Consider the following 12,794-nt stretch of genomic DNA (forward strand, 5'->3'; position numbering starts at 1 on the left):
AGGGCTGTAATACAAAAACAACGCAACGTAGAGTGCGATTTAGAACATGACACTCGGAGTTATACCTGGTCGATTGAAAAATGTATGTTTCAAACCTCCGCAAGTTGTCTGCGAGGGATTCCTCAAAGGAACGTAGAGATTACTTGCCAGGTTAAAGAGAGTCCCTTCATTCCTTCGGGAATCCCTCGCAGACAACTTGCGGAGGTTTGAAACATACACTTTTGAATCGAGCAGGTATGATTTCGAGTGCCATGTTCTAAACCGCACTCTATGTTGTGTTGCTTTTGAATTACAGCCCTCTGAAGTTCATTTTTCCACGCTTTCGGCACCTTATATCGCCGAAACTATCCCTCACTGAGCAAAGTTCCGGAGGACTTTCTTGCTGGTTTCGGTGTCGTGAATCAGCTCCCAAAGTTTGTTCCAATAGTATCTTACCACCCTGTGTTTCTATATTCATCAATGCATTAATTTTGTTCCTTTCAGAGTAGTCACCGTAGGACATAATATACGTGCGCCATATCTTTTTCCTAATCGTCGAAACACTTGCGGAACTATAATTTCGGTATTGCGTTTAGTTCCTTCATTGATTTTATCTCCTGAATGTTTGCAAAATGCCACTATTTTATGGTTTCGTTTATTGTTGGGAATAGGAAAAAGTTGTAAGGAATCATGTTCAACAAATACGGAGGATGGGGCGTAATAGTGTTGTTTTTCGCCATAAGTTCATGAAGAAACACTGATATGTGAGCGATTGAAATTCAAGGTTTTCGGAACATTTTTTTCTGGCACATGTCTTATGTCCAAAATAACCGAAACAATAATTGATATAAGTTAAGTGATATGCCAACATCATCAGAAATCTCTCTGATAGTGATTCATAGATTGCTCGTAGTCATTTGTTTCACTTTTTGGATGTTGATATGGGTTGTTGATACCCTGGAGCGTCCAGGTACTCGTTATATTTAACGTCTTCACGGCTCTATTAGAAATCTTTGAACTACTTGTAATTGCTTGTTTCGTCCATAGAAGACTCATCAAAAGCAATATTCAACATTTCTAATACGATATTGTACTTTATTTCATCCCTAAAGCAAAATTTATTGATATTTGTTTGTCCCACATCCAACATGTCTACCAATGTCAATATATGTCTAGAACAAGTGCAATACTACAGCAAAAAAACTGTCACAGTTGGATCTACACAGCCTGCGAAATTCTAAAATTCATTCTATTTTCCCTCAAATTTCGTACATATATACAAGAAAAACTTATCTTGTTTGTCTGCTGTCAAAGTGCTATGAGTCTGTTCATAATAAGGAAATTATAAATAGCGAGTTTCAAAAAGTATCAGGTGTATATTAATTCAAAAATATTAATTTTATTGTGATTATTTCCTAACGTACTTAACTTATATACTGGGTAGCCTAAAAATTAATGATCATTTTGGGCACAAGGTTGTGCTAGTGTACAAAATCTCAGGATATTGAGTAGCAGCGGATTAGACTTAAAGTTGTTTAACAGCTGATAGTTGAAGCTAGTAGATCTGCAAAAAAAATGGAATTCCTATATTCATACATAAGGAACTGCACCGCGAACATGAGTAAACTTTCTGCTAAAGTGTCCTGTATTCTACATTTTTTCGTTAAATCCGCAAATACTTTATCAAGAGCAACTACCAAATAGATTCAGCCGCTTTTGTTTTGCAAAATCTCCATGTCCAAGATGTTGCTCGCAGTACGTGACCAATCACAGAAAAAGTGAATGGTATTCTGGCAAAGAGTAGAGCAAGACAAGTATGTAAGGAGTTGTGGCATATGTAATGACCTAAACATTCATCACCATACAGTATTAAGCCATGTGGAGAAAGCTGACTGCGAAAGAACCTTGACGTTTTGGTGTCACATGGTCTTCTGACTCAAAAACATTTACTGGATTGAATTTACATCTGTGAATCTCTATTTGAGCTTAACTAGCTCAAGCCACTCCTGAGGTGGTTGATGACGAGTGATAAAAAGTGGATAAACCACGAGAACAAAGAGCGAGGAAGATCATGATCAAGAGAGGAGAACCTCCACAATCGGTACCAAAGCCCTCAATGACAACCAGGAAAGTTATGCTCCACGTTTGGTGGAATTGGAAGGGCATCGTGCATCATCGTGCCGGACAAAAGTAACTTGGATGTGACTGTCGATAATTAGCGCTCGTGCACATACTAAAGTCAAAGGACACGATAGGAACTGATGAACAGAAAGGATATCGTATGCAACGCTGACAACGACAGATCGCATACATCTTTAACGACCGGTCAGAAATTAGGAGAACTTCACTGGGAGGCTTTAATTAATTCACCGTATATTCCGGACGTAGTACCGTCAAACTATCATTTGTTTCGGTTTCTAGAGAACTCCCTGAATTCTTGATTAGTTTCAGTAGAGACCTGTGAAAACCACGTGACATATTCTCTTTTTTTTAGATCATCGCATACACTCTATAGCTACAAAATTATTGGTTTGCCAGATAAATAGCAGATCATCAAAGAAAAGGTGCATATGTGATTCTACAATGATATTTTTAAATCACAATAAATACATTCTCAATTTGACCTCCAAATTCCCAATACATTTTTGACAACCTGATATTTAAAATTAATCGATGATTTTCTGTCAGGGCGGTCAAAGCTAATTCCTCGCATTCCTGTTATGTGGAAACTTCTGTAACGACCTATACAGCACAGTTTTGGCTAACCTACAAGCCGTAATCCAAAATAATTTTCTGCAACTATATTTCATAAACGGGAGCAGTTGCAGTAAATTTGTTACTGTTGCGTTGAAGCACACCATTCCAATCTTTCCATCTGCATGAAATTTGGACTTGCCCGAACATGACAGTTCCAACTGAAATATCATTTCTTGAACACTTGAAACTGTAATTTTTCAGAAAATAAATAGTTTGAGTGTACAAAAACATTAACGTGAAGTTACCTGCGAAACTTGAAATGTCGCGAACTTAAAAGTTCCGATTCCCTACCAAGCCAAACAGTGCCAGAAATACAGTGTCAGAAAATTTCCTTGCAGGGAGAGTAACTGTTGTAAACAATGATCGTTCGAGCAGGCATGATGTTTAGTTTCTGATACAAACTTTGGCAGAGTACGTGAAATGTCAGTGACTGAAGATAGAGTTCGCATATCTTGGATGAATCAGTGACATTTTACAGGACATTGTTCGGGGGATTATCACATAAGAATTAAGTATGTGGAAAATCTGTTTCTAGGTTGTGCCGAAATACTCCTCGCAGGAGGAAAATTAGTGCTTTCAAGAATTGTGTGTGGACATGGTCTAACGCATACAAATTGAACCAAACGTGCTAGAAATTATAATCACATCGGACGAAAGATCCCGTAGCGTGGAAACTAAGTGACGTTTCATGAAGTGAAAGTGTACCGCTTTCCCCCACACCGAAAACTTATTCATCTTACGTTCAAATTTTAAGTCATATCTGCTTGCACTCTTTGACATTCTTTAAATTGTAGTGTTTGAATAGGTTCCTATGACGGTTACAACCAATCAACACTACTATATGGAGGATTTGATCAAACTTTGTGAAAAGTGAGAAGAAGTGGACTCAACTGTGGAAAAATTGATGGATTCAGTAAGATGACGTACCGGCTCATAAAGTCCTGCCTTTCAAACAATTTGTGTCTTACAAAAACATTACTGTCATGGGACATTCCCCATAATTGCTGTAGCATTATGCTATTTTGTGTCTCCTGAGATTAAAGTCTGGCTGCAAGGGAACATACTTTTCCTCATTTGAAAGAGTCAAGTCGAAAATTGCAGGCCTCTCAAGTAAAGTCAGAACATGATTTGCAATATTGTTACTGACAATGGCAACAGCGACTACAAAGTATGTGAATAAAGAAGGGACCACACCTGGGTGATGATCCATACCAGTCAGTATTAGGTTAAGTTCCAAAACGTATTAGATTAGTATATTTTCGTGTCACATGTCGTACACAGGGTGTTCAAAAACAATAGCATGACTCAAAATTAAATTTTAATAAATTCTCTCTTTAGATGGATTCAGAATACTCTGTCAGCTGAAGCAACTACCGAAGTTTCTGATACTTTTTTCTTGTTATAATGCTTTCGATGCATTCTACGAGAACAATTTCCAAAGTGACATCGTATGCTCTGTTTTCAGGAGTTAAAATCTGTAATTACAATGTAGCGCTAGTTACTTGCACGGTTCAATACACATATTCTATAATTGCATGTGGGTTTTTGGTTTACCGGATACAGATATTGGATCTGTTCATCTTCCAGTGATGTGAAACGTGCTCTCATGGTAAAGGATTAGACTTAACATAAATCGTTTTCCTTCATTACCAACTCTATCTCCTCGCGAAGCTCACGTAATTGTATTTTTTTACAATTTAAGGCACAACTTCTTTTGTAACACTTTTTACATGGCTATTTTTTTAAAAAATGCCCAATCCCTGCAATTTTTAGCCGTAGCCACTGACTTGATATTGCTGAAACTCTTCTCGCTCTTTCCACATTCTTAGTGGAAACAGGAAGTCGATGAGGTTTTTGCTTTGCGTAGAAATTCAATTTGTACAAACTGTCGATACCATTTGCTTATGTTATTTTTGTTTGATGAATGTATATCGAACCGTGCATTTAAGTCATGCTACACTGGAATTACGGATTTTGTCATCTCAAAACGAAACACTCAAAACTCTTTCTTCTACTGTGATGCCATCTTGTAATCTGGCCTCGCATACGCACCTTACACATGAAAAGTTAATAACCTGAATACATCAAACAATTGGATATTATCCGCTTCTGACAGTGCACGAAAAATTCATGTATGATGAGGTTATTAATAAACTTTAAAACCTTGTTATTATTTTGTAAATATCCTGTATGTACGTGTGACACAAGAAACTAAACAGTGGACCAAGCATGGAACAAGGTGCATATAAATATACTTGTAAGAAACTCGTTTCTTCTTTACTCTAGTGGAAGGTTAACATGTTTACAATTAAATGTACCATGGAAAGGTGATATTTACATTTTATTATTTATTTTATGAACATAAAAGAACAGCTAAATTTACTATTCCGTTGGTATGATTGCAACGTCTAAGTGATGTTATGTTACTTCCCTAATCCAAGAAAGTAAAATAACAACACCTAGGCCATCGAAGTAGTTCCCGGATGCAGCCACATACTTTTGCCATCGCTAGTTAAAGATTGGATTCAGAGACGAATGAAGTTTGGAGACTGCAATATGACAAAGTCTTCAACCACACGTTGCACCTCCTAGCCATCACTTAAGACTTTCCCTACCAAAAAAACAATCCGCATTTTTCATTGCGGAAGATGCTTACACTGATTTATTACTTTCATTATTTAATAACTTTTATTAGTTACTTTTTATTGATTATTACATTGCAAACACACCTTAGAATAACAGCTTATTAACAACATACTTCTAATATCTTCTTACTAAGTGCCCACAGTTACATTGACAAACTGTTTTAGGAACTTTCTGATCAGTAAACTACCCTTTTTCCTCCAAAATTTAACATTAAACAACAATCAGAGATTTAGTACAACCAACAGTTACATTTTCAATTTATTCAAAGAAATAAACGTGACTTAAGCTTAGATTAAAGCTAATATTTTAATGACTTAGTATATAATTTTGGGCAATGAGACTGGTTAGGAAAAAAAAACTTCATTTACATTTTTAAGCAACTACAATGGTATCACCTTCAAAGTAATTCACTTGCGCCTGCACACACCTACTCCATCGTCGTTTCTCTGAAACTCATCTTCTGATATACCAGTAAACACCCTTGTTACACGTGTTTCGATGTACTGTGCTATTACAAAATGGTGTCCTCTAACGACTTATTTTACTTTTGGGAGTAAAAAAAAATCGCACGGTGCCATGTTGTGAATAAGGAGATTGTGGTAGCACTACAATGGACTTTGCGTCAAAAACTGCTTAACTGTCAATGTTGTAGGGTATGGTGCGTTATCGCGATGCAAGATCCAGTCCTCAGCAATATCTGGATGAATACGACGGACCAGTGTTCGAAGTTTTTTTGAGAATTTGTTTGTAGTAATGTTGGTTTACTGTTTGGCCTGGAGGTAACCACTCTTCATGCACAGTAACATTTAGTCAAGAAACACGCAAGCCACCATTTCACCTTTGACTTCGACGTGCGTGCTTTCTTTGACTTTAACGATTCCTTCGAACACCATTTAGAACTTCAGCATTTCGTCTTAGGATCATACTAAACAATAAAAACATTCGTTACCAATGATGACTCGGTTCAGTAATTATTTGTTCTATTCCACTTTTCAAACAGATCAGCAGCCACAGTCCTCCGTTGATTTTTCTGTTGATGTGTGAGACTTTTGGTAACCATTTTGACACAAATTTTTTCTCATTCTTAGATTTTACGTTCATATCAGGCGAACAATTTCCCGATTAATGTTCAGCTTGTTCACAATCATTTTAAAGGTTAAACTTTGTTTAGCTCGCACAAGTACATTTACCATGGTTGTGTTGTCATCTGTTCATCCTGCTGATGGTCGCCTATATTGGCGTTCATCTCTGACATCAGTTCTGCTTTCAGGAACCTTTTTTTTCTTTTTGTCAAGGAAACTCTTGTTCTTACGTCGTTCCCAAGAGCCTGCTAAAGCTTCCCGTACGTTGCCCCGGAATTCTCACCAAGTTTAACACATAAAGAGATGGCATACCGCTCCACAATATTTCGTGATTTCATTGTTGTGACAAGGAGCAAAGAAACTACTTCACCCTTCAAGCTGCTACTCCTGATTGACACATTGTAGATGCGCAACACTTGCGGTCGTGGTGGGGAAAGACAAAGAGTACACAGTGCTTGAGGAAAAAGACTAAAGGGCTGTTACCGTAGGCAGGAAAATGTTAGCCTCATTACTTTATTGTCCAACCTCACGCACCTCGCCCTAACAAGAAAAAATAACACCAAAACCAAAAATTCTTTAAAAAAAAATTTAAATGGTGTTTGGAAACAAACTCTACAATTATGCAAATACAAAACTATTATACCTTGGTATCTTTCTCCAAATCTAAAGGTAACAAAATTTATATTTGCATTGAATGAAATAAGTTTCTAACCTTAAATATTTCAACAAATCCAGTAATAAGAAGAGCTGATGTAAAATATTGTATTATGTTAGTATAACGATTTGTTGTACCAAGTATTTTTCAAGTATTTGATGTGTTAAACTTTTTACTTCAATTCAAATGTGTCATGAGTTCTTTTTCTTTCTGTGGTATATACGTATAAGTCTATAATTTTAAATAAACATATAAATATACGTATCATATTTTCTTTTCTTCAACAGGGCCAGGGCCTGGACTCCCAGAACACAGATTCGTCAGAACCAAAAGTCGTGCCATTAACCAACGGGGAAGTGAGTGTCCAAGAATGACTTTATGGTGTTCAAAGTGCAGAATATTGAAAACAATCCAAAATTCAGAAAATAAGGTTAAATGAAATGCAGATGACTAAATGCGTTTAGTGAAAATTTAAAAATAAAACATTCATAATTTTAACTCAAAATATAAGATTAAAAAGGAAAGAAACTTGAGCGACAAGAAGTTCTCAAAATTTTGAAAATTTAATGAGAAGTCATAACTAAAGAATTCCATCGTAAAGTGTTAAAACCCAACGAAGGCAAGATATGTGTGTGTGTACCAATTGTGTACCAAGAATCAACATATCACCCCCGTGCTGATCTACTAAATTTTAAACAGAAATGTTAAATATGATAAAAAAAGAGTACTGTACATGAACATCATATGCTTTCGATGTCTGTAAGGAAGACGTGATGTGTGGTTTACGAGTGATTGAAACTAGCTTAAAAAATTATAAAAAAATATTATATATATTTGTGTCGTACCAGAATGCACTCTTCAATTTCTTATTGAATACGCACGCTCACACTTATTGAAGAAGGAATATTTTCCAATAAACTAAACTCGGAACAGAAAGAAATCTGTGTTTACCTTCTTTTTTAATGTAAAAATCATATAACATATACATACAACATACATGTAAAACATATGTCACATGACACGTGCACATACGTATGCATTCAATATCATGTCCAATTTGCAGTAGTTCTGTGTGAAATCTGGTAATTTTCTAAAACAAAAAATATTATAACAGTAATTTCTTCACGAATTTTACTATTCATAAGTGAAATGTTTGAGTGGACAAATTTCCGAATTGTTAACGGTATATGTGATACTAATTGACGGAATATAGCAAGTGTACACAGATATTCTTGCATTACGTAAAATGTGCAATACCTACAGACGATTATGTACATTGAAAACTACTCACACCCACACAAAAACACAAACATACACTCATTTGTTACTAATACAAACAGACAGATACCCCTCCCCCCGCAAAACATAAACACTCACATTTAAATGCAGATACACAACAAATATCTAATTATATATTCAATAAATGTACATAAACCATGCATACATCCAAGATCACTTTATCTATTATCTTTGTATCTGTATTATACAGGCCTTACTCCTACCTTACCCAAAATTGTATCTTCTTGTAAGAAAGGAAACCGAATTGCAATGTAGATTTGACACGTGAAAGTTAAATTGCGGTTTGTTAGGTGGATATTAATTCTTCAGTTTCTTTATTTTAGAAAATTAGAAATTAGGTAGAATATTGGATCGAAAAAAATAAAATAATCAAAACAGCGAGAATTACAAAACTAAATTTTGCTTGTAATGTACAAATTACATATTTATTAAAAAAAAAGAAACAGATACAAAATAGATTGTACCTAGGTCCAAGTATCTTCCAAAACAAGGTTATTTGTCTTTTCGCACTGTGATAGATTTCAAATAACAGCCATATCATATAGAAAAGGAGGGTATAGTTACATTTTGCGTAAATAGATGCACTAGAACATGAATGTTACGTTTTTAGATGTTATGTCGTTATATTAATTTTTTTGTTAGTATATCAGTTAATGAGTAGGGAATAAGCATTTTAATAAGTCAATCCATAACATCAGGAACGTTGGAGTTGAAACGTTGCAGATTTCAAAATACAAACATGCGCCTATTTTAAATACGGTATTTGAAATAAAAACATACACTTTTAATACAATTTCATGATCACTTCTAGTATGGAAGATTTTTTCTCTCAGGGAAAGATATTTTGAGAAAGAATTAAGAGTTGAGTCCTATAGGTGCTAGTGTTCCTAAAGTAACAGCTATCATCACCACTAGCGCCAGTCTTGCGGCTAATTTGAATCACAAAATTAGAAGTTAATCCTATAATGTTAAACTTGTAATTAGTCTATGATTTTAACTTACCGGAAAGCAGAAAAATAATACTTTTAACAAATAGTTATATTATACTTTTTACTTTTTCTGAGCAGGAAAGCAAGAACATATAATTAATTTTGTAAATGTGATGAAGTTCAAATAAGAAATTAATTATCTGTTTAGAAATAACCTGTAAACTTCAAATAATTACTAGCATTTTTTTGCATTTGATATGCAGTTTATCACATTAAAAATTAAAAAAAATAAACACGTAAGTTATAGGAAAACCATAGGTATTTTAGTGATTTAGATTTTCTTTTCTTTCCAACATATTAAATTTTATGAGCTGTTTGAGAGTGAATTCATTATTCAAGTCTAGAGAATAGTTATAATTTACCTAGTGTGTTTGGACATTCCAAATTGTTGTTTGACTTTTGGCAAGTAAAATATAGTATATTCAGGTTCATACAAATGAACTCAACTTGTGTATTTTAGCAGTATTGTATAATATGTGACTAAAAAATATGCTGAACTGCAACTTGATCAGTTTGTAAAATTAGACAATCTGGATAAAATATAACTAAATAAATCTATACCAGGTACTCTAATTAAATTATTCTGTTTTCTATGAGAGGTATTAGTAAAGGCGAAGTATTTTGTTTTTTTTTTAATGTTTGCATTTTAAAACATTGGAATATATATTGTCCATCTTGCAATTTTGAATGTTGACATATGTAATCGTGAAGTTTCATTGAGTTGGTACTTTTCACCTGATGTTACAAGTTAATATTACTATAGTAAGATTTGTGGTATTAAATTCAGCAAAAATGAAGGCTGGGTGTTTTACCTATACACACAAATCGTTTTTATGTTGTTATTGTTTTTGTTTGTTTGTAAGTGTTAGCTACAAAGTTCATTTCTTGTTAAGTGTAGTATATTATTTACTATAAAAAGCACACAGAAACGTGACAATCTTCGAGTTAACATATCGATATGGGGTGATTAGAATGGTAAAACATCTTATCCCCAGTGAGGTTAAAAATATATAAATATTCATATAAAAGTGATAATAGTTGATTTTGATTTTTGCAGGTGTATCAGATAGCGCATAAATGTGCGTAAAATGTAGAAATTACAGGGAAATGGGTGAATTTGAGGAAGAAGTGATACTAAATTAGAGGAAGTTAATGATTGTTCCGCTAAAGTCGAGTGCCCGTTGAGACCTGTGGCACAATTTTCTATGACCGAGAAATATGTATTGTTACCTTTTAAGCTTTGTAGTTGGAACTGTCACTATTTTTTTTGGTTTTCTTTTTCACAAATAAAGGCATTACATCACCATGATATTTATATAAGCAATTGTCTGCCTTTATTTTTTTTCAAAGTTATTGAACGATGTCCATGTGTGCCTACTTTTTTGCTTTTTTTCTAAACATCACTAGTAGCTTTGTTTGTGCCAAAGAAGTTTAGTGTAGGCATAAATTCTCTGTATGTATGGAGTATTGTAGAAGTTAATAAAATATTCTCCAGTTATCTCTTATTTTCACTGATTATACCTTTTTCTCAACAAGGAGCCTATGATTTAAAAGTGAATTTATAATATGTTTGAGAAAGCTTAAGTTTTCAAAATGAACACTTCTTAATTTTGACAATGAAAAAGAGATGTTTGAAATACGAAGAAAGATTTCAAGTTTTCAACAAAAGAAAAACTACATATTCGTTACGATGTACAGCATGTGAATGTCAAAGTGCTCCAAACAGACTCAAGACACCGGTGATTTCTTTGACATCACCAACTGATTAAAAACTCTATTTGTAACGTTGTTGCTGTTCATCTGTATGACACTTCTGATTTAAGTCAGTTTGTAACAAATACTGATTAAATCATTTGTAATTTATTATTCAACAGTAGAGGTAATCAGTCGATGGATCATAGCTAAATGTAGTAGTTCAATTATCTAGTCCTAAGCAACGATATCAACAATCATTTGTGATACACGGGTACCACGAAACTGCTAATACCAATACTGTGAGATATACCTAACATTCGGATCTGAGAATGACATTAGTTTCCAAAGCAAAGTTTGTTCTTGAAAACTAACTGAAAGTGCTAACTAACTAATGGATCTTCCAAGTAATATTTCCATAGTATAAATTTGTATGTTCTTTTCACAACTATAGAAAGCTTCATGATGGAAATCCACTTTTGAGTATCTACGTTCGACGGAGATTTCCACAAAAGTGTTCCAATTGTTATGAAACACTGCACATTCTCTATTTGGAAGTAGAAACAGAAATGGAGCTAGGAATGGTCAGGGTGAGTTTAGGCCTCACTGCTTTATCTTTCAACCTCCACTTAAACTTTCAGTTGTTTGTCAAAAATTAACATACACTAAAATACAAACTGCTGAGCAAAGCAGCGTTTATTATTTAAAAAATTATAGTATAAAATATTATAATTATAATAATAATAATTATTATTATTTTATAATAAACGTTGCTTTTCTCAGCAGTTTGTATTTTAGTGTAAGTTATTCAATATAGCAAAGCTAGTATGAATCAGTTAATCAAAAAATAGCAGTTAAGAAATTATTACGCATTATTTTATTGGAAACAGGAAACAATTAGATTTGGCTGTGGGCAAAATACATAATTCCATTTGAAATTTTTATTTTCCCGTTCACTATTTCTCCGACAGTTTCTTTTCTTTTTCCAAACTTGGCCGCTGTTACCGTGGATTTTTCTGTTAGTATTGACTTGACAAATGATTTCTTGTATCTCTGAGAGAGGTTTCTTGAAAGCAGCATTTCGTTTATGTTGTGCTCAGCTAGTTGCTACAGTATTTATTATTTTTTCTTTCTTCTCAAGAAAATTTCAGATGGTTTTGTCTTCTGAAGGCAGAAATGTTTGACATTCATTTGAAAAAAAAAAATAGGTTTCCATTTTGTAACCAATATTCGTCCTTCATTTTCCTTTCTGAGCTAGAATTAAAAAATAAATCGCAAGAATACTATACAAGATGAGATTTTGAACTTGAAGCAACCATGTAACTTCTAAATTAATAGATAAAAATCGCTGAAAATTTTATACAAAGCAAATGTCAACAAGAAGTGTTGCCAGCACAACATAAATTTTATTTTTTTAATATCAATAGTTACTTTTGCTAGATCTGTTTATCGCGTACTTCAAATCTACATGTTGTTAGCGATACAACACTTACGTAAGAATATTATTATTTAGCATTCCAAACTAAGGATGTAAGTCTCGCAAACTTCCAAATTTGGAAGTTTCTATAATACTAACAGCACAAATGAGACTGATGGGGGCAATATACACCTAAATCACCTTAGTGTTGGATAATATGAGCGTAATATGATGTATTTTGAACAAATAAAAACAAAGCTAAAAGGACTGAAAGTTTG

The 12,794-nt window shown here is 33.9% G+C and overlaps 1 protein-coding gene across 3 annotated transcripts in view; it reads left to right on the plus strand.

The window, feature by feature from the left end:
• Positions 1 to 10,905, plus strand: part of LOC145674428 (uncharacterized) — a 1,698,027-nt gene extending 1,687,122 nt beyond the window's left edge. For all 3 annotated transcript variants that reach the window (XM_081744474.1, XM_081744473.1, XM_081744472.1), the window contains one exon: positions 7,407 to 10,905. In XM_081744474.1, the coding sequence (XP_081600600.1) occupies positions 7,407 to 7,493 (87 nt within the window). In that variant the 3' untranslated portion in view covers positions 7,494 to 10,905. The remainder of the gene's footprint in view (positions 1 to 7,406) is intronic.
• The last annotated feature ends 1,889 nt before the right edge of the window (positions 10,906 to 12,794 follow it).

Source organism: Thermobia domestica, chromosome 17, assembly GCF_964235325.1.
Source record: "Thermobia domestica chromosome 17, izTheDome1.hap1.1, whole genome shotgun sequence".
Taxonomy (NCBI): Eukaryota; Metazoa; Arthropoda; class Insecta; order Zygentoma; family Lepismatidae; genus Thermobia; species Thermobia domestica.